Genomic DNA, 22,258 nt, shown 5'->3' with positions numbered 1-22,258 from the left:
TTTTTAATTTTTAAGGAAAGAAAGCTGTTTAATAAATCACTGGTTCATTTAAAATTCACTTAGTGTTTTGATTAAAGTCTGTTTGGGAATTGCTTTAATGTTTGTTTTGGTTTGTAAACCAGGACATGGAAACATTTTGTAATATTATTTTACAATTACAAGCTGTAATAAAAATTTTCATGTCAGATAGCCAAGTTTATTTTAATGTTTTAAATATTGAATAATTTCAAATATGAATAATTTTGAAATCTTCATATTGAAATTCATTTGTTTAAGACCTTTGAGAAAGTATTTCAACAATGTGTCTCTCAAGAGAAACAACACTGATAGATTCTTAATACTTTGGTGAAAGTGTTTATTGAAAAAGGAGCCATTGAGGGGCGCCTGGGCGGCTCAGATGGTTAAGCATCTGCCTTTGGCTCTGGTCATGATGCCAGGGTCCTGGGATTGAGCCCCATGTTGGACTCCCTGCTCAGTAGGGAGTCTGCTTCTCCCTTTGCCTCCGCCTGTCCCCTGCTTGTGCTCTCTCTCAAATGAATAAATACAAAATCTTAAAAAAAAAAAAAAAGGAGCCATTGTTTGAAGACAGGCAGACGTGATCTCTCCACGTTTATTAGGTCAAGGCTGATCCTTAAGCAGCTCTCAGAGTTCCAGAATAATGACAACCCGGAAGCGGGGGTCGGTGTGTTGACAGACAGGATGGGCAGTTTGTTTTGGGCATCCCATGCTTTCTGTATTCACAGCTGGTCTTTTCTTCGGGATCAGGATGCCCTAATTCTCCTGGCCTCGCTTCCTCTGGACTCACTTTGTAGAAAATTAGTAATAAGGACCCTCTGACATAGCTGAAAAGTGAGAGCGAACATTTTCTTTTAACTACCATGATGGACATGGACAGGAAATACTGCCTTTGAGTATCTCTAGTACATGTGGGCTGCCTGGTAGAGGGGCTGCTTTGTGAAGGAGGGCAGAAGGCATCTGTCATTCAGAGGGCCTCACGGTCTCCTGGCTCTGCACCTGTCCCCCTTTCTCATGGTGTGTCTCAGGGTGACTCATGCCGTCTGCTGGGTGCGTGCTGTCAAGCTGTCCTGATTGCTGGCCTTGTGGCCTTCCCGGGGGGCATCCGGCGCTGTGGCCTGAGTGGTGCTGCGTCCCCATTCCTGCCCGATTCGGACCGACTCCGGGTAGTGCAGACACTCCGTCACGGTGCGTCAGGGATGCGTCTGCGAAGTCTGGGCTCGGTAGCAGGTCCAGCTGTTCGCTGGTTGTGACACATTTCTGATTGCAGTATCCCCTCACCAGTGTCTGCATGAACTTGCTCTTCTCTTGCACTGAGTAGTCAGCAAGCTCTGTTTTCCACTCGAAGGTCACAGACATCTGATTAGTTTTCTGTGTGTGGAAGAAGTAGGCTTTATCCTGTGTGACATTAATCATGCAAACATAACTTGGTGCCATTATGGAGAGCTCTGTGTTAGCCTCTTTCACTGGCCCTTTCCTCGTCCCTGAAACTTCTAAAATATTTATGATAGCAGAATATTGCCTCATGCATATATATTTGTACCATCCTGTCCTTTCTCTTTGGTTGCATATGTATTCTTTTTTCCCCATGAATATAACTAATGCCATAAGCTTTTTGTAAGTATATATCTCTTTGCGTCTAAATATTTCTTTAGATGGATTAGGGATGGAACAGCTGGGCTGACAGGTATGGATTCTGGTTTTACTTTATGTTTGCAAATGCTGTTGCTGATATTTCAGCTCTGGGTGCCGATGACTTTGAGATTGTCCATTTATTTTAATTTTTAATGCTTTTTAAATGTTTAGTATAAACACTTTCTTTTGTCCTTTGTGTTTCTCTTTTCAGCAAACTTTTTTTGTTCATGTTTCTGTTGGGGTGTAATGTTCTTATTTTCAGTTATAAGGAATATCTTAAAGTTGTTAGTGTTCAGGCAACTTAATGAGCAGAAATCAACCAGCTACTTCGTTAGCTCTTGTTAATACAGCAAATTTAGAAACATCCCGCCAACCATAAATCTGAGGCAAAAACATGAAGATTATATAGTGCTCTTGTAAATCACCTTCGGAGTTTTTCCCTCATGTACAGTGTGGATAGCTGGCTTGGCCATGCGTACAGTGTTGTTAATTATTACCCCAAATATCATTGCAGTAATATCTATTGAAATAATTTTTTTTGGAATAAATAGTTACACTTGAAAATTATTTGCTTAGTACAGGAGTTTTTGGTAGTCGTCTACCAGGATGTTGATGCCTGTTTTTATATATTTGTCTTTCAGCCAGACAAAAAAACAATTGTTGTTACAAAAATCATTTTAAGATTTGGGTTCTAGTGGTATGGAGTTTGTTGTTGTTGTTGTTGTTGGATTCAGTTAATGTAAAAAGTATCACAATTAGTGGCAACTAAATTTGTATTTCATATAACAGCTGACAAAACGAAATAAATACAGTTAAATGAGCTTGTATTCTTTCTCAACCTTTGTGTACTGGAGGGGAGAGAGGAATGGAGGCCCCTCTCCCCAGAGGAGTGGTATTAAAATGATCTCCTTTTTGGTCCTTATTAGGAATAAAAGTGAGCGTGGTGGAGGTGGGAGAGGTGGTCAGGCCCTTGCAGGAGACGCACCGCCACAGGGCTGCTGCCGCATTTTGCCCGTGTGACTGGCAACTGCTTTTCTTTCTTATAATAATAATGTTTATCTTACGAAAGACAGTGTTCTAGACTGCAGAAACAATAACTTAAAAAACGAGTAGACGTTTTTCTCTTTAAAGTTATCTCTTTGTGTATATGGATGAGTCGGCGCTCCTTGGTAATTAGATCTTTATGAGGAGTTCCCAGTGCCGGACTGTTAAGCTGTGTGGTTAGCCCTCATCACAGATGCTGAGCGGCACTGCCCGGGTGAGTCTGCAGTCCTCCAGCATCACACTGTGGCCACGAGCCCACTTCCTTGTCTTCTGCCTCAGTTCCCTCATCTGGGAGCGGGGCAGTGACCGCAGCCCCTTACTTCCTGGGGTTGTGGGGCCCCGTCTGTGTAGTGCACTTACCAGTGCGGCCTGGGGTTGGAGGGGGGCACCTTTGCAGGCGTCACTCCTAGCTGCCTGGTCATATGTTGGACAGCGGATGGCGTTTGCAGGAGGACCTTCGTGTTGGTTAGAGATTCCACAGACAGGAGGTTTGAAACATTCTGATTCTCACAACTTTGAACCCTTAGCCTTGAGAAATAAATCAGATGGGTAATTTGATCAAGTCACTTTTAAATATAGTAGCCTCAGTTATAAATACAGATTGAAGGAGGTGGTTCGCAATTGTGAAGGAACTGTTTTAGGGTATTTTTTTTTTTAAGAAACTTTTTACAATTTTTAACAATCCTCCATGCTGTTGAAGGTGCATCTCCAGATGAGCAGGTGCTTCCTGCTGGAGATGCCTCCGCCGCGCAGTCAGGTCCTTGCAGAGCCTGCCGTCTGTTTCAGTCAGGCTTGACGTTCTCCCAGCACCCTCTAGAGGGCAGCACAGAATTACAGATGGACCTCACGCTTGGCTCCTGAACAAGCTGACGGAAGAACGGTCATTCTTGATTTTGTGTATGAAACTTTCTGCTGTGAAGGTAGCCCAGCAGGAGATGTATTGTGTTTATGTATTTATTGGACCCCAGTGCAAGTGTTGCTTTGCTTCTGGGATTCTTTCTTTGTAAGTCAACCATAAAAACACAAGCACTTCCATGTTAAGTGCGTTGTGATGTATTTTCAAGGTGCTGGGTAAAGAGATTCAAGGGGTGTTTCGGGTGTAAGTTAGATTTTTTTAGGAATTAATGGACTAGATAATCCCTTATGAATTCAGTCTGCTTGTGAATTGGGTTCCTAGTCATTTGTTCGAGCGTGACCAGGGAGTGAGAAGTTCTGAGTCCAGCGTCTAGCATGTGAATTCTCGTGTGGGGAAGAGTTGCAGCATTATAGGGATTTCAGACTTCCATCATATGGGTCGTCAGGTTCCTTTCCTTTTTTAAAAAAATTTTATTATGTTAGTCACCATACATCGTTAGTTTTTTTAAATTTTATTTTATTATGTTATTTTAATCACCGTACATTACAACATTAGTTTTTGATGTAGTGATCCATGATTCATTGTTTGTATATAACACCCAGTGCTCCACGCAGAACGTGCCCTCCTTAATGCCCATCACCGGGCTAACCCATCCCCCCACCCCCTCCCCTCTAGAACCCTCAGTTTGTTTCTCAGAGTCCATCGTCTCTCATGGTTCGTTTCCCCAAACAGGTTCCTTTTCAATGGGCCTTGGTCACAGGTCCCTTTACTCAGAGGCTTCATTTCGGAAGAATGTCATTGAAGATGCTGTTCTTTATACTCATTTATATAAGAAAAGATGATTTTTCTAGATTAGGAAAATAAAGTATTTGGGAGTACTTTAGGCTATTAAAGGGAAGAATACTTATTTTAATACTATTGCTAATTTGCCTTGGTCAGGGAAGGCTTTGGAAAAGGATGTGAATTCAAATAGTCAAGACATAGATGAGTACACACCATCCGCTCTAATCTGGAGGGTTGAAATCACTCATTCAGTGAGTAGTTGTTAAGGGCCTACTTTGTGCTGCCTGTTCTTGGTATCCGGTGACAGGCATGACAAACGGTCCCAGTGGGGCCCTATGAAGGGCAGGATGGGCATTTAAACAAGAACTTAGAATGCACGGCGATGAGTTGTTTGATGTGGACGAGACCAGGTGCTCTAGGAACATGGAAAGGAGACACCTGGCAGATGTGGGTGCATACTGGGCTCCGCAGTGGTGTCCAGGGCTGCACCTGGACATGAGCGTGTCCGTGAAGGGAAGAGTGTGGGGGTGGGGAGGGTGGGCCAAGGGCCAGGCCTTCAGGGCCTCACAGGCTGGGTCTCAGGTCAGTCTGAATTCAGTGGCAGGGGGAGCCATGAGAGGGCTTGTACCAGGGAGTGGGGCATGCTCAGACTTGCATGGTTGTGAAAGTCACTCTGGCATCACTGAGGAAAATGGGTCTCAGAGGCAAGGTTGGAGGTCGGCAGAGGCGGTCGTGATCCTGTGGGAGGGTGGCTGTGGTGGACACAGCAGCCTGGGGTCAGGGAGACTGCATGGACTTGAGGGAGCTCTGGGAGCTGGGCTGGGTAATTGGGCTCTGTTTTGAGCTGGGGTTGGGGGGGGCATTCACCAGGCCCCGAGCCCTGGAGGAAGAGCACTTCGGGGGTAATGCTTCCATTTCAGATACATTCATTTGAGATGTTTTTAAGAATATATGGGATGCATCTGTTGGGTTGGTCGGAAGCCCAAGACAGATCAGAACTAGAGATAAAGGTGTAAATGCAGTTTGTGTAGATGATCCTGGACGCCATGGAATCGATGAGATTGCCTCAAAATGGGGTGAAAAGAGAACAGGTCTTGCAGCAAAGAGCAGCAGAACAGGCCCTCCTAAAGGAGACGAGGAGAAACAACCAGAAAGGTGGGCAGTGGACCCGGAGAGGGAGGTCTCTCTGAAATCACGGGAGGAACGCTCCAGTATGGCAACAGTGCAGGAAACCAGCGAAGGTAGAGACTGGGGACTGACCCTAGCTGTCCCTTGTCTTTGGCAAAGGGCCAGGGCACATGGGACAGTCCGGGGGAGAGGATGAGAGCACGAGCAGAATGGGGGCTCAGAGTGCCCTGGAAGCTGCACAGCGGAGGAAGCACGAGCAGAATGGGGGCTCAGAGTGCCCTGGAAGCTGCACAGCGGAGGAGAGCTTCCTGCCGAGGCCACGGCTCTTGGGGAGGGTGGAGGGGAGCTGGTGGATGGAGGGCTCCAGGTAGTGGCGGCTGGAAGCCGCTGTTTTGGAGTCAGGGAAAGAAGAGAGCTTCTGGTCAGCATGGAGGACCAGCTGAGGCTGAAAGCTGGGAATTTTAGGTTGGTTCCAACATGAGTCCAGGATGGTTTCTGTAGGTGCTTCTGTTTTGTGTTCATTGAGCTGCATTTTCATCTCCATATGTGGGTGACATGAAAGATTATGGTAGATTAATGATGGGCAGTGGAGAGATTGTGCTCTGAAATAAATCCAAGATAATAAAGTGGAGTCGGTGACTTAGTCAGTGTTATCAAACTGTGTAAGTACCTGGCAGAAGTTCCTGGTTTATGAAGGATCTAGAAGATGAAATGTGAAAAATGTTAGCAAACTCATATAATGTGCAAGTAAAAACACATTGTCAGGTTGTGCTGGATTGTCTGTCAATGGGGCCTCAGTGGAAACACCCGAGAAGACTGCTGGATAGAGAGACCAGAGCAGGAACAGCACGCATGTTCATGGAATTGAGCTTTTCCTCTTGTGTACAGAACACTGACTAGGAGCTAGATGCTGAGACGAGCCACACAGATTTCTGTGCTTCTGTGACACACGGGGCCCTGGAGACAGCACCGAGAGGAGCCTGCTTTACCATCCTCATGCACGTCTGTCAGGATATGCCATGAGATCTACAGTTTTGTCAGCAATGTTCAACTCTCTGGTAGAAAAATGTGAGGATGGAGAAGTGTCAACTGCATAGATGCCTCACAAGGTGGAAGATAAACAGCTGATGGCATTCCCGTGAGTCCGAGTGAAGCAGCACATCTTAGGAAGCAGTCCGCGTGCACTGGAGGGGAGACTCAGAGACACGGGCTATTGCAGTGAGACCTGGTGTCCTCATGGGTGTGGTTTGTGAAGGGGCAGGATGGATGGCGCACACCTGCGCGCGTGCTGGAGGCTTTAAATACACACAGTCTCTCCAGGGAAGACCACCTGGGCTTCGGGGGAAGGGTAGCACGGTCCCTGTCATTCCAGCTCTGGGCTGAGGCCCAAGATGGAGTTGTAAATGGCAGTCCTGACACTGTGATGTGGATGACTCCCACTTAGAACAGCATTCTATGACGCTCTTTTATGCCAGAAGTAATTTAAATAGGCTTTGGGTATCAGGTGAGACACGTCAGCCCCCTTTGGTAGTTTTAGTAGGAAAAGTACATTCTTCAATTTGGGCTTATAGATGACATGGCAGCCCCTAACCTGTTCTTCCCGGGAGTATTTACGCCATCCAGGGATGCTGGGTTCCTGACGGTGGGGAAGGCGCCAGGGGGTTTGGAGTGTGTGCTCCTCCCCTGGGGTGGCCTCCTGCTCCGCGGGCCCAGTGGTGCGTGCTGAGCCAGGCCAGCAAAGTCCCCACGGGGCACTTCATCCGTTTTTAAAGTCTGTATTCCACTGTTCTGTCGTGTGTTTCTGTTTCACTTCCTTATTACTTTTAGGAAGGGACAAGAATGATTTCTCAAAGCACTGCATGCAGCAACGATTATTTACCTAAGGAGCTAATTAAAGGCATTTGGGGTGGCAGCAAAAATACGTCCGGTCTGACCCACATTGAAATGTGCTTGTAAGCATTTCTGTCGTGATCCCATCTGCTTGAGCCCTCCTCTACCGTGGTGTCCCCTTGCACTCTGGTAGGGTCTTTGAACGAAAAATTAAAAGTATGAGCAGAGAATGCCTGTTCTTTGGTGACCTCCAAGCCTTTTGGTGGTTTTATAATCTTGCAAAGAACAGGAGCAGAGTTGGGGCTCAGGCCCATCGCCCTCCTGGTTCCTGTTTCTCTCGGGTGACAAGATCCCTTTTGGGCCCTCAAGGAAATGTCACTTTTGTCTCTAGATCGCTGGGAGTCGTGAAGTCTTGCCCAGCAGCCGACAGACGTGTTGTAAAGCCACAGAACTGAGCGAATATTCACACTTGTACAATGAAATGTGTCTAAGTTTCAGATGCATTTGTTTTATTTAATGCCATTCCTTATCAGGTCCTTACATTATATAAAATAAAATAATACTACGTGATGAGACAGCTAAACCCTTGTGTAGCTCGAATGGCGTGGAAATTGATAATGGAAGGACTGTTTCCTATTTTAAGGGGTGAACAGTGAAAGCTAGTGGTGGTTTTTGAGAGAGAGAGTGCAGACGTCCAGAAGGGGGAGGGTGTGGCGGTTTACGTGTGTCCCCGCGGCGTCTAACACCAGCTCTTCGGTTCTCTTGCAGAGTTCTCTGGGGTGCTGCACCACTGTCACATTCTGGCATCTGAGATGGTCCATTTCATTCACCAAATGCAGTATTACATTACATTTGAGGTACATTCAGAGCATCATTTGACGTTAGTTTAAATAAGTCCTGTCTTAAGCTTTTGTGTGGTGTATTTTGTCAAAGATGTGGGAAGACACGCTTTGTACCTGAGTATCTCGTTGTTGTTTCCTAGGTGCTTGAATGTTCTTGGGATGAACTTTGGAACAAGGTGCAGCAGGCCCAAGACTTGGACCACATCATCGCGGCACACGAGGTCTTCCTGGACACCATCATCTCCCGCTGTCTGCTGGACACCGACTCCAGAGTAAGACCCATGTGCCGTTAGAAACAGAAACAATAATAGTCTTCTCCTTTTGGGCTCCTGCCACATGGGGTATCTTAGAAATTGCCTGATGCCCACATTACTAGTAACTAGGACTGTTTTATTAATAATTTGAAGTGCTGAGTGGACCGTTTCTGAGCAGAATTAGAACAAGAACATGCTCTGAAATGGTTATGAAAGTGGTAAAACATGTAATTGCACCATCCGTTTCCTCGGTGTAATAGTAGTGTTGTCTCGTGGGGCTCAGAAGACAGATGAACCACCGCGCTGGTTTCGTGTTGTGCACTGAGTAAACCAGGCAAGCAGTGCGAGGACACAGCAAATGGCCGCCCGTCTGTGAGTTCGGGAGGACGGCATGAGGACGTGCAGAGCGCTCCAGGCTGTCCCTTCGTGGTGTTATCTAGGGACAGTGGTCTTTTCTGTGTTTGCCTTGGTTAAGTGAGTGTCTGGCTATATGTGTTAGAAAATAGGCTGTTTGTCTAGAAAAACTGTAAGCATTCTGTGGCCCCAGCTTGTCACTAGTGTCGCTCCCGTGTAGACATCTGTTCTGAACGTTGCTGTTCCGTGTGGCCAAGCCTCGTGGAGTTCTGGTTTTATTCACACATCTGGGGAAGCAAGGAACACGTTGTTTTCAATTGAAACAAAGATACTGTGATGTAAGAGTCAAAATTTCATGTGTGTTTTTGACATTAAATGTGACTTCCAAGTAAGTTTCTCTCTCACAAAGGGCTGCTCCTGCTTCTACCTGCACCCTCCTCAAGGGAAATGCGCTGTTTCACGGAGGGCGTTCATTTAGCGTATCTGGGTTTCCCAGTCGTGGCTGGGAAACACCTCTCTCGGTATGCCAAATTTTATTACTAAAACTGTCGCTCATATGTGCAAAAAATTGCTCAAAGATGCTTCTATATAGAAAGCTTTTATAAATATATGGAAACAATGGCACAAAAGTAATTTAAAACACTTTGGATATAATTAACAATTTAAGAAATGCGCACCTGCGGCCTTTTGGCCTTGGCCACGGTGAGTGAGCCTTGTCCGCGTCGGCTGAGCCCATAGCTGCAGTCTCTGTGAGCTGTCGGTCAGCACACACGTCCCCTGGAAGCAGTAGACGAGCCTCCTGTGCTGTCGGAGGCTCTCATGTAGTAACAAGTGGGACGCTGTTCCCTGGGGCTCTGCGGGCACCGCGCTGTCTCGTGTTAAGAGGGTGTGACACTCGTCTCATGTAGGTCTGTGAGAGGTGAATGGTGTAATTCACAGAAACCGTTTATCACGGTGCCTGATGCGTAAGTGTTCGCTGCCTCCATTTTTAAATGGTTCAGAGCCACAGTATGTGTCTTACAGAGATTGAGCATGGTTAGAGTCTGCTTTGCAGGAGACGGGAATTTGTGAGGATTAGGCCCACAGCTATGTCGGTCTCCCTGTGGGATGTAAGGAGCCGTCAGGGGCTGGCAGCGTTGGGGTTCAGCCACGTCCATGTGTGACAGTTCCGTACAAAACAGTCACACCTCTTGCCTCTAGAAAGCTTCCACTGATAGGAATAGAATCCAAGGAGAAACATTTTTGCCTATAGAACTGTTTTCTCGTGGTCATGGAATGCTTACGTGCGGTTGCCTGAGTCACCGCTTTGATGGAGTCACAGTGCTAAAGGCTTGGTAATCATTTTTGAAGTAGCCCCTTTGCTAATGGTTTTACTTTACTTTTATTTTTTTTTAAAGAATTTTTAATTTTTTATTAGAGCACACAAGCAGAGGGAGCGGCAGGCAGAGGGAGAAGCAGACTCCCTGCTGAGCAGGGAGCCCGATGCAGGACTGGATCCCAGGACCCTGGGATCACGACCTGAGCCGAAGGCAGATGCCCAACCGTCTGAGCCACCCAGGCGCCCTGGTTTTACTTTTAATTTGGTGGTTTAAAATAATCACTAGAGGTTTTATTTTTTAAGGAACCCGGTATACAGAACAGATTCGAACCGTCTGTTCTTGACAGAAGTGAAGTGCATTTCGGTATCTCCCTTAGTAAGGAGATGAAGCTGTTGGCTGGGCACATAGTTTTGAAGGGGGGCTTGCGGCTGGGCGGCGGTGGCGCGCACACACGTGTGTGATCCTCATCTGGGCACTGCTGCCACGCTGCTGCACACCGGAGCCGCCCTGGACGCACGTCCCCACTTCTCCTGCCTGAGCCGACTGCTGCCACAGCCCTTCCCGCCTTAGCTCGAAGCCAAAGCAGTCACCTTGTAGATGAATTAACTGCTCCAGAAATAGCAGTTCTTATTTGATTACAATAAAGAAACAGATTGGAAGAAATGAATCTTTTTAAAAAACAAATTAGACTTTTGTTTTGCTTTTTTCTTATTGAGTAAGACCCCTCTGAAAGAACAAGCAGCCTTGCGATGAGCCCGGTGTTTGCCGTGAGTCCTGGGCCGCCTGACCCCAGCCGCAGCGGCCATGAGTTAGATTGGTGCCTGTGCCGACCCTTCGAAGGGACATGTTCGGGCAGGTGGAGTGCGTCCCCCACACAGGGGTGTGGGGATGGCGTTGCGCGTGTCCTCACTAGCCCTGGCGTCTTCCACCCGCAGTGAACCGGGGTGCCTGTTCTCGCCAGCTCAGCTTCCTTGCTGCCTCCTATCTGTGAGCTTGGAGCCCCTCCTGTTTCTCTCTCTCTCTCCTGCTTCTCAGTAAAGTCCTGTCTTCTTTCTCCCATAACCTCTTGCCAATCTTTTATGGGTTATCACTACCATAAATGTGGTGTCTGGTTGGTTTGGAGGAATGCTATTCATTTCAGTACTTTGATTTTTTTATCCATTTTTTTTTTTTTTTCATCCTAAGGGTTTCTAGATCTGCTTAGATCCTGTTTTTACAAGGAAAACCAGTTTTGTTTCTTTCTTTCCAGAGGGTCTGTTTTCTGCTTTTCCTTGCCTTGGGGTGTTAGCTGGGTCCGCCGGGAGCATGGGTAGGACTCCTTATCTCATCCCTAACATTAAAGAGATGTTTTATTCTTTCACCATTCACTATAATGTTTGCCAAGAGATCTCAAAGAATCTTTATCAAATTAAGGAGGTTCCTTGTAGTCCTAGTTTGTTTAGATGCTTCATAGACGTCATGAGTGGCTGTTAAGTTTTAACACATGACTTTTTTTTCCTGTGATTTCAAAATCATCTTTTCTCCTCAAATTGTTAATGGGTTTTTTTTAAAATCAAAGCTGGCGGAGGATAGAGTTGCCCTCATCCGTCCACGGAAGACCCTGCGTGTTCGCTGTGTGTGTCACGTGATTCCCACCCCCGCCGGTGGCACAGTTGTCTTTGTTTTGCTATGCTGCCTTGTGTGTATATCTGGCATTTTGCATGGATGTGTTTTTGATTTACATAAAAGATTTTTGCTACAGATCCCTTTCTCTTGCCCTCTCTCCACACTGCAGAACTAGGGAAGGGCGCTGTGCAGCACGTGTGGACAGAGAGCCAGCCACAGCAGTGTGTTTCCAGGGTTAAACCATCCTTGCATTCCTGCGCGATGCTGTTTTTTTTTTTTTTTTTTTTTAAACACTGTGCTGAATTTGTTTTTTTATTATATTAAGAATCTTCTTTCTCATATCCTCCATGTCTGGTCTTGGTGTGTGTGGCACCAAAAAGTGAATAAAACAGACTTGCTTTCCGGTCCTTTCTGACACCTGCTGACAGCTCCATGATGTGGGGCTGCACTGTGGCTCGTGAGGTCACTGTGAGGGGAGTTCAGTACATAGCAGTGGAGGCAAAGAGCACTTTGAGAATGTGAATTGATACCTTGTTTTATGGTCTCTTTTTGTCTCCTGTCCTCAGGCACTTTTAAATCAACTCAGAGCCGTGTTTGATCAGATCATTGAGCTTCAGAACACTCAAGACGCGATATACAGAGCGGCGCTGGAAGAGCTACAGAGGCGGCTGCAGTTTGAAGAGAGGAAGAGACAGCATGAGGTGGAGGTATGGCTTTTCTACCAGTGGCATGTCAGCTCTAGTAGTGAGCTCATTGCCAGTGTCGTCACAAACACAAGTAGTCTTCCTGCTGATGTGTTCTTGGAGACGGTGCTCACACCTGCATCTGGAGTCCTAAGGAGGCGCTGACCTTTCCTCTTGGAGTGGTCACCCTCGCTGTCACTCTGTTGTGAGCATAAGGACAGCGTGCACTGGAATCCCGTGAGGAAGCCCGTGGGCGCTGGTGGCTCTGCAGACAGGTCCCAGCTCTGTGTCACCTGGTCACCTCCAGCTGGTGGACACATATGCACGTGGGGTAACCAGAGCTCTGCACTTGGGCTACTTTCAGTGACCTTCCTAAACCCATGACCTGGGTAGTGAAGATGTATTGAACAAGTTTGGCAATTTATGGGATCTCTTGTATTTGACATCGTCTCTGTAATTTTTACTTTTCTAAGGTGTTTATTCTTGGGATGCTGACAAATTATTTAAAGGATTGATTGATTGATTGATTTGGTGGTGGCGGGGGGGCGGGGAATCCCAAGCAGACTCCCTGCCAAGCGCGGAGTCTGATGTGGGGCTTGGTCCCACCATCCTAATAAGATCATGACTTGAGCTGAAATCAAGAGTCAGATGCTTAACCCACTGTGCCACCCAGCAAATTTTTTAGATAACACTGTTTGATTAGTTTTATTTTTACATGTTACTTTAAAACTTGTGTTAGGATCCTGTTCAGTTTGGAAAACTCACAACTGCTTAGAGCACATGCTGTCTCCTCAGGGTTTTTTGGAAACAGGAGGAGGGCTTGCTCCATTTGTATCGCTGAGAGTGGATGTGTGTTTGTGTGTGCGGCACGCCCAGGTGCCAGGCCAGCTGAAGACTTCCCCTGACCGTGCTCACTGGCATTGTGAGTGGTTTGACTTCTCTAAGGCGTCCCCTCGTTGTACAGTGGGAGCAGTACTAAGTAAGACCCCATAGAGGGGCTCGCTGACGTGTGTGGGGCTTAGCTGTTATTTGGCATTTGGCAAGCGTACAGTGAAAGCTAGTCACTGCTGTGATTTTTAAAGCTACCCACAGCCCGAGAATCCACCCTTCTGGAGAATCACTAAACTACATAAAATCTATAAGAATCAGTCCTCCCGATTTTCACACTCTTCTAATAGCAGGGCGGCCGGTTGTGGGACTCGCTGGTTCTCTCTGACTGTAAACCGTCCACGCCGGAGTGGAACGGGTCTCCTTAATGAGTCTTGATCATTCAGTGTGTTTCATTCCGATGCGCTCAGGGATACCTTCGGACAGCTGGAACCTGGAACTGTATCTGAGAAATTACTTAAATTCAGTGGGCAAAATAATTGAAAAGCAATCACTGAGACCTGGGGTCCACTGCAGTTTAAAAGAGACCATTCGAGAGGACCCATCCCCGAGCTCCAGAGCCCTGCGTGCGCTGTGAGGAGCCGGCGCCTTGTCCAGCCCCTGAGTGGACCCAGTCTTCCTGTCAGACGCGCTCCGTCCCCCCGTGGTTCTCTGCCTCCTTTCCTCTTTCTCTTAGGGTTATAATGATATTTCCAGTTGAAGTTTAGGATTAAAGGGACTTTGTTTTCCTATCTTCTACATTGGAAATCCTGGTTTCTAATATTAGCAGACTGTTACTTGCTATCTGGCAGCCCCCGCCCTCCAGCGTACACAGATGTGCACACAGCTGTCCCCACACATGTTCCCCAGCAGGGTGGCAACGGTAGTTACTGAGCAGGATGCACACTAGTTGTGCACATCAGAATCCGGGTTGTAATGCACTTGGCATAATTACTCCCTTGAGGTTATGCCCCCAGCTCAGTATGCAAATTAATTGGTTTTGTTTTTTGCTTTTAACTTATAAAACAAAATTGAATTTAATCTTGTAAAATAGTTAACCTGGTTCTAAAGTGAAATCTGTGGAACAGAGCATTTAGACAAGTCTGGCCTTTGTTGCTTCCTGCTCTGTGCTGGTCTACGTCACGAAGCCCGAAGACCGTGTCACTGAGTTGGGATGTATCAGAGGGTAGGACATTACAAACAGGCTTTGGTTCATCCCAAAAGTACAAAGTTCCTGTATCGTTCTGATGAAAATGTTGTAATTTGCCACATTTACAAACTAAAGGAGAAAATTACACGATCATCTCAATAGATGGATAAGATCATTTGATACTAAGGAGTATCTGATAGAAGGTTTGCTTGAAAGGCCTGAGTCAAAACTTCATGCTTAATGGTGCAGTGCTGGGACTGAGACCCAGGGCAATCAGCACTTCATTCAGTGCGGTGGTGGTGGTCCGCCTGCCGTAGAAACCAAGACAAACAAATACAAGTGCAGACACACAAGTGAGCTGTCTTTTTGGTGGGGGAGGGGGGCGCGCCAAAAGTCATGGCTGTGGACATAGAAAATCCAAAATAATCTTAGGTAAGTTAACTACAATTAATAAGTGAATTTATCAAGGTAGTAGGAAACAAGGTCAATATGCAGAAATCACTTCTATTTCTATCGGCCACAAACAACTTAAAATTTTAAAATGCCTTTAAAAGAGCATTAAATGTAATAAAATATATGTAAGGTCCTTATACAGAAAACTATGAAACAGGACTTGGCAACCGACGGTCTGCAGGCCAGGCCTGGCCTCCCGTGTTGTCTCTGTAGATGGAGTTTTATTGGAGCAGCTGTGCCAGTGATTTCCACGTTGTCTGTGGTAGAGCTGAGTAACAGGATAGCTAGGTGGTTCGCAAACCCCAAAACACGTGCTCTCTGGCCCCTTACCACTGTGTCACAGAGATCGCAAAGGGCCCCTTGAAAAGCAGAGGCGTAGACTGTATTCATGGATTGGGGAACTGATAGATTCAGTGCAATCCCAGTTTTAATCCCCAGCAGTTTTGGGGTTTTTTGTGGATTTAATTTTTTGAGGGGGATAGAAAATGATAAACTAATTCTAAAATTTATGTGGAAATACACAGGGCATAGCTTCCAGTGAAGAGAATTTTGAACAAGAATAAATTAGACAATATACATTTTTAGTTGAGTATACATATACCCTCAAGATTCACAAAGTTACAGCAGTGAAAAGAATGGTGTTGGCTCAAACAAGGACAGTCATGGGAGCAGAGTAACGTCCAAAAACAGCCCTTCACGTTCTGGGATCATTTGTTCTCGACTGAGAATAGTGGGGAATGGAGTGTCGATAAATGGTGTTAATCATCTGTATCTCGACCCTGCCTCGCATACACGCAACCACCATGAGGTGGGCTGTGAATCTGAACGTGAAAGGTAAAATGCTAAAGCTTCCAGAAGGTGACAGAAAGAAATCTGTAAAAGAAATTCGAGTTTTATGATTGTGTGACGAGACAATCTGTTGATAAAAAGGCAAGAACCCTATGCTAATTCCCATGTAGGCTGGCTGAAAAGGTGTGTAGTCAGACTTACCGTTCCTTAAGAACCATCTTTTAAAAACAAAGTTGATGTATCTCCAGTACAAAAAGATCCACCATGTGTAGGAAGAATAATAGCAAGAAGCATTCCCACCAAAGTCAAGGGTTAATGGGCTCCAGTACTTTGAGCCCTCTGGTTCTGCTTTTATGTAGAAGGTCTGTGTTAGAAATGTGTCCCCAAAGATGGGAAGATGCCAGGCATTGCTTTTAGTCACTAAAGGCTGGTTAGCTTGTGACAAATGATCGAAAGTGTTACACGTTATGCAGTGTAGTACTGTAGGCATTAAAAACAAGGAGGGAGTTCTCTCTGTGCTTGTGTGTTGATCGAAAGTATTTCTGAGGCATCTCATTAATTGGAGAAAGTAAGCCGAGCACCGTTCCGCATCAGCAGAGTACAGCCAGAGTGTCAGAGCGTTTGGCAGCACGAAGGGCATGACGAGCCTACATCTCCCCACCCTCCCCCTCCAGCCCAGCCCCACCTTGGCAGCTGCTTGTGCCCAGATTTAATTTAACGTGGTCCTTCCGATTCTCCAGGGCCGGTGGGGGGTGACAGCGGCAGAGGAGGAGGAGGAAAACAAGAGGATTCAAGAATTTCGAGACTCTATACCGAAAATGTGCTCGCAGCTGCGGATTTTGACACATTTCTACCAGGTGAGCGTTGGGGTGACCCCACGGTGTCCACATCCCACTGCTGTTTTTCTGCAGTTGACCGTTGCTGTCAGTATGATTAAAAAGGAGTCCTTTCAGCCCGCCCACCACCCACGGCGGGGCTCGATCTTGGCTCTGACCTTCCCCTGGACCCTGGGCTGACGGGGGCTGCTCTTCTGGGATGGTTGTGCTATTGTCAGCCATGGGCGGCAGCCCTGCGGGGACCGGGCAGAGCTGTGCGGCCGCAGAGTCCTGCGGGGGCCCGCGGTGAGGCAGGAGGGCGCGAAGGTGTGTGGGGAGCTGCTGTGGGGGCGCTGGGCATGCGAGGCGGCGGGTGCTTAACTCATGGCCCACAGACCCAGGAGGCTGTGAGCAGAACGGATACACAGAGGCCGTGTGCTCTGATTTTTGTGTCTGTGTTGTGCGTTTGGTTTCTGATTGTGTCCGTTTCTCAGTGTGATTTTAGTGATGGAAATACAGGTGAAAAGGTTTTATGAGGAATTTTTACATTCGGTTGCTGGTAACTGATTAGAAAGACAAATAAGCCTTGACGTTGAAACCTTTAAAAATCACGTTTCTGTGTGCGTATGTCTCCATGTGGTTCAAAATTTGAAATGAAACTACCTCCCTGTTCTATAGGCATCTGGTCTCCTTCCCAGGGTCCTCATACTTTCGATGGCTGTCTTCAGCATAACGTGGACGTGGGAGGACTTTGTCCCTTTCACAGGTGGTCTTCCTCTGACGTGAGCTACCACAGCATGTTTGTTGAAAATGCTTCCTAAATGGTGGCAAAGATGGAATTACGTTCAGTGCAAAGATATCCTCACCGGACAGGTGTTTTGATAATGAAATATCTGCTAGACCCCGTGTTGTAAACACTGTATGTGTACATTTCTTAAAAATGAGTAGTAACGGTTAGTTTCATACTCTTGGTGAAGATAGTAGTATATCGGCAGCGGAGTAAAAAAGTGTGTGCTCATGCTCATTTCTGAAAGAGATAGGAATGGTTACACATTTTCCTGAGAGACTTAATACATTTGTTTTAAAGATTTTATTTATTTGAGAGAGAGAGAGACAGGGAGAGATCATGAGCAGGGGAAGGGCAGGGGGAGAAGCAGGCTTCTCGCTGAGCAGGGAGCCCGACACGGGGCTCGATCCCAGGACCCTGAGATCATGACCTGAGCCGGAGGCGGACGCTCAACCGACTGAGCCCCCCCAGGGGCCCTGAGACTTAGTACATTTTTGAAAAGTAATCTTAATCTGTATAATCCCAGTTTTACTCAGATTACAGTCTTAATCTTCTTTCTAAATCATGGCCACTGGGATTTCTTTTCCTTAACAGAAAAAGTCCTTTTCTGTTCTCTTTGAATTATCGGTGCCCGAAACAGCAGAGGGTTAGCGGCTGCCATCACGTGCTGCTCATGAGCGGTCTCACCCGGAGTCCGCAGCTTGAGGACAGAAGTGTTGCCCGCAGTTCCCTGTAGTGAGTGCGCACATTGCCACCTGACAAGACGCCACTGCCACTACGCTTAGCAGTAGAATTCCTTAGCAACTGTCTCATAAGACCTTGGTCTCCCAGAAGGACAGAGGTATCCACAGCATCGCAGCCTGTGCTTGGTCAGGCGTCAGTTCCCTTGTGTAACATACCTGAGTCTCTGGGAGCTCGGAGAGGGACCGAGATGCTTTTAGGCTTTGGAAGGACTGATGGGATGTGGTATTTCCGTGGCAACTTTTCTGCAGATGGGACGTTTTCCAGGTCTGCAAGTGCAGAGACAAACATCACCTACTTTGGACAGCCACACACCTGCTGGCTGTGGCTCAGGAACCCGGCAGGGATGGGGGTGTGCTCAGAAGTGACGCAGCCCTGCAGAGAAGCAGCCAGTGTTTGTCGTATAAAAGTTGGAGTAAACTGCTGTCATGTCCCCTCGTCTCCACAAAGCCCCCTGAGAAGGAGGTGACGTGGCCGCACTCTGCCTGGTCTTCAGCAAGGCGACTCAGCCCGCGTCCGCAAGGACCCAGGGACCCTGCGGTCATGGTTTAGAGGCATGTGGTTTCTCACGTGCTCCTTTGTGTTCCTGGGAGGGCTCTGTGGTTCAGTACTCCTAACTCAAGTGAGAGATGGAAAGTGTAACACTGGGTTTTATAGTTAAAAGAAAAAGAATAGGCTTTTTTTTAAACATCAGAAGCTTCGCTGTTTTGCTTATTCTTATAGAACTTAGGGCAAAAAGGAAGTTCTTTTAAGTAAAACGTATTGATTGTACATTCGTGTTTCTGGACACGGGTATCTCTTCCTAACGTGGCTGCCATTGGCTCACTGAACTCGGGTCCTGGAGCAGCTGTCCTCCCTTTTGGACGCGCGTGGTGGCCGTTTATGGAGCTTGTTGATCCGGAAGGAGAAACCGCCCAAATGAGGCTGCAGGGCCGAGGGCGGTGGTACGTTTTGTGGAAGGCTCCCTTCTGAAGTGGATATTCCTTCTTCTTGTTTTTAGGGCATTGTGCAGCAGTTTTTGGTGCTGCTGACGACCAGCTCTGATGACAGTCTTCGGTTTCTTAGCTTCCGCTTGGACTTTAACGAGCATTATGAAGCCAGAGAGCCAAGGCTCCGTGTGTCTCTGGGCTCTCGAGGGCGGCGTGGCTCCCACACGTGAACCCTTCCCCGTCCTCACCAGGGAGGTGCGCTCGCTGGGAACTGCATCACGAGACAAACATTCACATTTAAGTCCTCAAGGCCACTGGCATGCTGCGGACGTCCGCCGTTCCTGCCCACAAGTCCTTCAGTGTTTTTGATGGCATGGCGTCTGGTAGAATCAAAGTCATGTTTTTATACATTGGAGGTGAATATATTTGTAATATCACTAAGTTAAATAGGCTGGTTTGCACTATTCAAATTTATTTTTTAAAGTCTTCATATTTAAGAGATACCACACTTTGTTGAGGCTTCTTAAGCTCTCCATGATATAATTTATATTTGTCACTTTTTAAGAACTCACAGTTGCTTTTAGAGAAAATTAGAGTGAATGGATGTTCATCAGTTAAGATGGTAATGTCATTGCTATTTTTTTAACATCCTCCTTAGAGGCAGTTTTTGTTAGATAATCAAATTAAATTGAAACAGAATGTCCCTACTAAGAAAATATATAGAGCATTTTATTTTGGTTTGTAGTGTGTAAAATATTAACCTCTGTAAGAACGTTTATCCTTCTTTCAAAGTTTATCTTCTTTCAAAGTTTACATTTTTATATTTAATTTACTCTTTCAGATAACTTCTAAACTAGTGTAGAACTAGTTTAATGGGGGGGGGGGCATGAACAGAACACCTGCAAGCCTTGATTTCTCCATCTGTAGGCTGAAGTGATATGTAAATACGATGACTAGAAAGTTAATGAACTATTTTATTTTCAAATTCTGATAAGCATTGGAAAGAAACTGACTTGAATAATGAAGATTTCCTTTCTCCTTGCCTATTTTTTCATTGTAAATATTTATATACTACTGACCAGATGTGGGGGAAACTTGTTTTTTGTAAAAATGTCATATCAAGTCACATAAATCTGCCTTTATGATGTTGCATAAGTGAAACTTAGAGAATTAAAAGCAGTTATCTTTCAGACGTATGGGTTCTTCCTTGAATGAATACTCTGCGAAGAGACCGAGTTCACCCGCCAGGGTCACAGTCCCGGCTGGCAGTCTGGCGTGAGGTGCGTTGGGGGGTGAACTGTGCCGTTGGTGAAACCTGGGAAATGGACCGTGTGTGGCCTTTGGGTGGAGCCGGGGGTGGGGGCGGGGTACGCTTCATTCAGCTGTCTGCTGTTCCCGTCCAAGTCCCTGTCCCACCAGAGGGGCGATTAGGAGTCCTGGCTCTGCAGAGATGGATTTGTGGTGAAGGCCAGAACTTTTTAGGATACCAGTTTAGTTTTAGTTTAAAAATTTGTAAAATTGGAAATTGGATGCAGGTTTCTCTACTGGAACATTTCCCAGAAGTGACGGTGTGTTGCGTACAGGTCCCCCTGCCCAATCCCCAAGTGGGCACACCTGGGCAGACTTGCCAGCCCAGACCAAGTAGAACAAAGTGGCAGTCATGATCAACTCCTGCAGGGGCTTGTTTGCACGCCCCCAGACCCCAAAGTGACCCGTCTTGGGCTTTTTTTAGGACACAGCTTGCGGGCAGGCCCAGCTCAGCCCTGGAGGTGGGCTCTGAGGGGCGAGCACGGCCCCGGAGGGTGCTGAGCGCAGCCGCCCGCTGCAGACCCTATGCCGAGCTCTTCAGAAAGCGCAAATCCCCTCAGAACAGCTACTGATGGAGCTCTTCTGTAAAGCAGAGTGGCATCATGTGGACTTTGGAAGAGCAGGGGTCGCCTCTATCTCCCAGAGAAATTTCCCAAAGATTTTTGACCTTGGAGCCTGTTTTTATTATCTTTAAAGCATTTCTCCTTCAGTCCTCAGTAGAGACCACTCTGGAAAATGCTAATCCAGATTTGGGGACTGAAACTCCATTTTCACTTAAGAGCCATCACATAATTGGCCACGGTTTGTGGGTTATGGAGCTGCTCTCTGAGAGGGGCCTCCCAGTGGGGCCAGGAGGCCCTGGCGGGTCTCAGGACAGGGTTGTGGGTCTGGCAATGGAGATGGGGCCACAGAAGGGCCCGGGCAGCCCAGAGCGTGGTGTGTCCATCCAAGAGGCCTTTCAAGAGCTCGTTTCAGACCCCCCTGGAGACGCCACATAAACGGCAGGCCTGTCACAGAGCAGGGTCTCATCAGTGGTGAGTCGGGGCTCCCCACTTGGTGGTTGAGGTGGGAGGGCCTGTTGCAGGGGCGAATCATCTCTGGAGGCAGATGTTCTGGTGTGGCCCTGGGGGAATGATAATCATGCTAACCTTTCAGGTTGTCGTGAAGATCAGAGATCACTGTATGCACCTGGTCAGGCTCTTAGCAGGTTCTTTATAAACAGAGCTGTCATGTTTCTGGTGGACTGGGCAGCTCCCGCAAGCCCAGCTCAGCTTGCATGCCATTGAGGATGCCTCTTACTGCCCAGAAAGGTCTGGGACCGTGGCTGCAGGCACGGATCACCCCCAGTCAGGACTTACCTCCCTCAAGTCCTGTCAGGTTGACAGGCTTGACTGAAGAGGGGAGGGGGGGTCACCTCTCCCTCCTGCGTCGTACACGCATGTCACCAGCGGAACTCATGGTGTCGTGAGTCTCCCAGCCCTATGGAGAATGTGTCCTGGCTTGATAGGACGGAACGTACAGCCAACATGAACCTCCCACTTCCTAGGAAGAAAGCACTTTTATCAAATAACCACGGTCATACTCAAGGTGGGTCCCAAGGCACAAAGTCTATGTGAAGTGTTGAGTGTTACCAGGGGAGGTCTCGTGGACCATGGCGCGGGCAGGTGGGCTAGTGGCCCGTGGTCAGTGCGGCTCCTCCTGGCTGCGACTGCTGGTGTGAATGCTGTGGCCACAAGCAGTGAGGACAGGCCTCCTACCTCAGTCATCCCAGAAGGCCAAGTGTAGCTGGCCTTGGTGGGCTAGAGGACACATTGCCTGCTCGGGTGCCATTTGCATGTAGGAGTTTGGAGTTCAGAAACAGCGGTATTTACAGGTGTGTGGAAATAGTCAGGTGAGTGCAGCTCCCATGTGAAAGGCAGAGCCGCTCAGTTCTGTGTCGGTGACTTGGGCGGAGTCGCTCGGGTCTGTGGGACTGTGACTCGGTGGGAAGATCACCGTCCGGAAGGAGTGATGGTCCTTCCCATGACCCTGCTCAGTTTCAACCATGTCCGATCACTGGACACTCTTTGGT

The 22,258-nt window shown here is 47.2% G+C and overlaps 1 protein-coding gene across 1 annotated transcript in view; it reads left to right on the top strand.

The window, feature by feature from the left end:
- The window catches only part of TUBGCP3 (tubulin gamma complex component 3), a 71,011-nt gene extending 50,942 nt beyond the window's left edge, over nt 1-20,069 (top strand). The window contains exons 18-22 of the mRNA XM_025874592.2: nt 8,060-8,148; nt 8,274-8,405; nt 12,232-12,372; nt 16,348-16,464; nt 18,951-20,069. Of these exons, the coding sequence (XP_025730377.1) occupies nt 8,060-8,148; nt 8,274-8,405; nt 12,232-12,372; nt 16,348-16,464; nt 18,951-19,109 (638 nt within the window). The 3' untranslated portion in view covers nt 19,110-20,069. The remainder of the gene's footprint in view (nt 1-8,059; nt 8,149-8,273; nt 8,406-12,231; nt 12,373-16,347; nt 16,465-18,950) is intronic.
- The last annotated feature ends 2,189 nt before the right edge of the window (nt 20,070-22,258 follow it).

The sequence above is a fragment of the Callorhinus ursinus genome, unplaced genomic scaffold (genome assembly GCF_003265705.2).
Source record: "Callorhinus ursinus isolate GAN/ISIS: 27379988/994484 unplaced genomic scaffold, GSC_fseal_2.0 scaffold79, whole genome shotgun sequence".
Lineage (NCBI taxonomy): Eukaryota > Metazoa > Chordata > Mammalia > Carnivora > Otariidae > Callorhinus > Callorhinus ursinus.
This window is presented reverse-complemented; position numbering and strand designations above follow the sequence as displayed.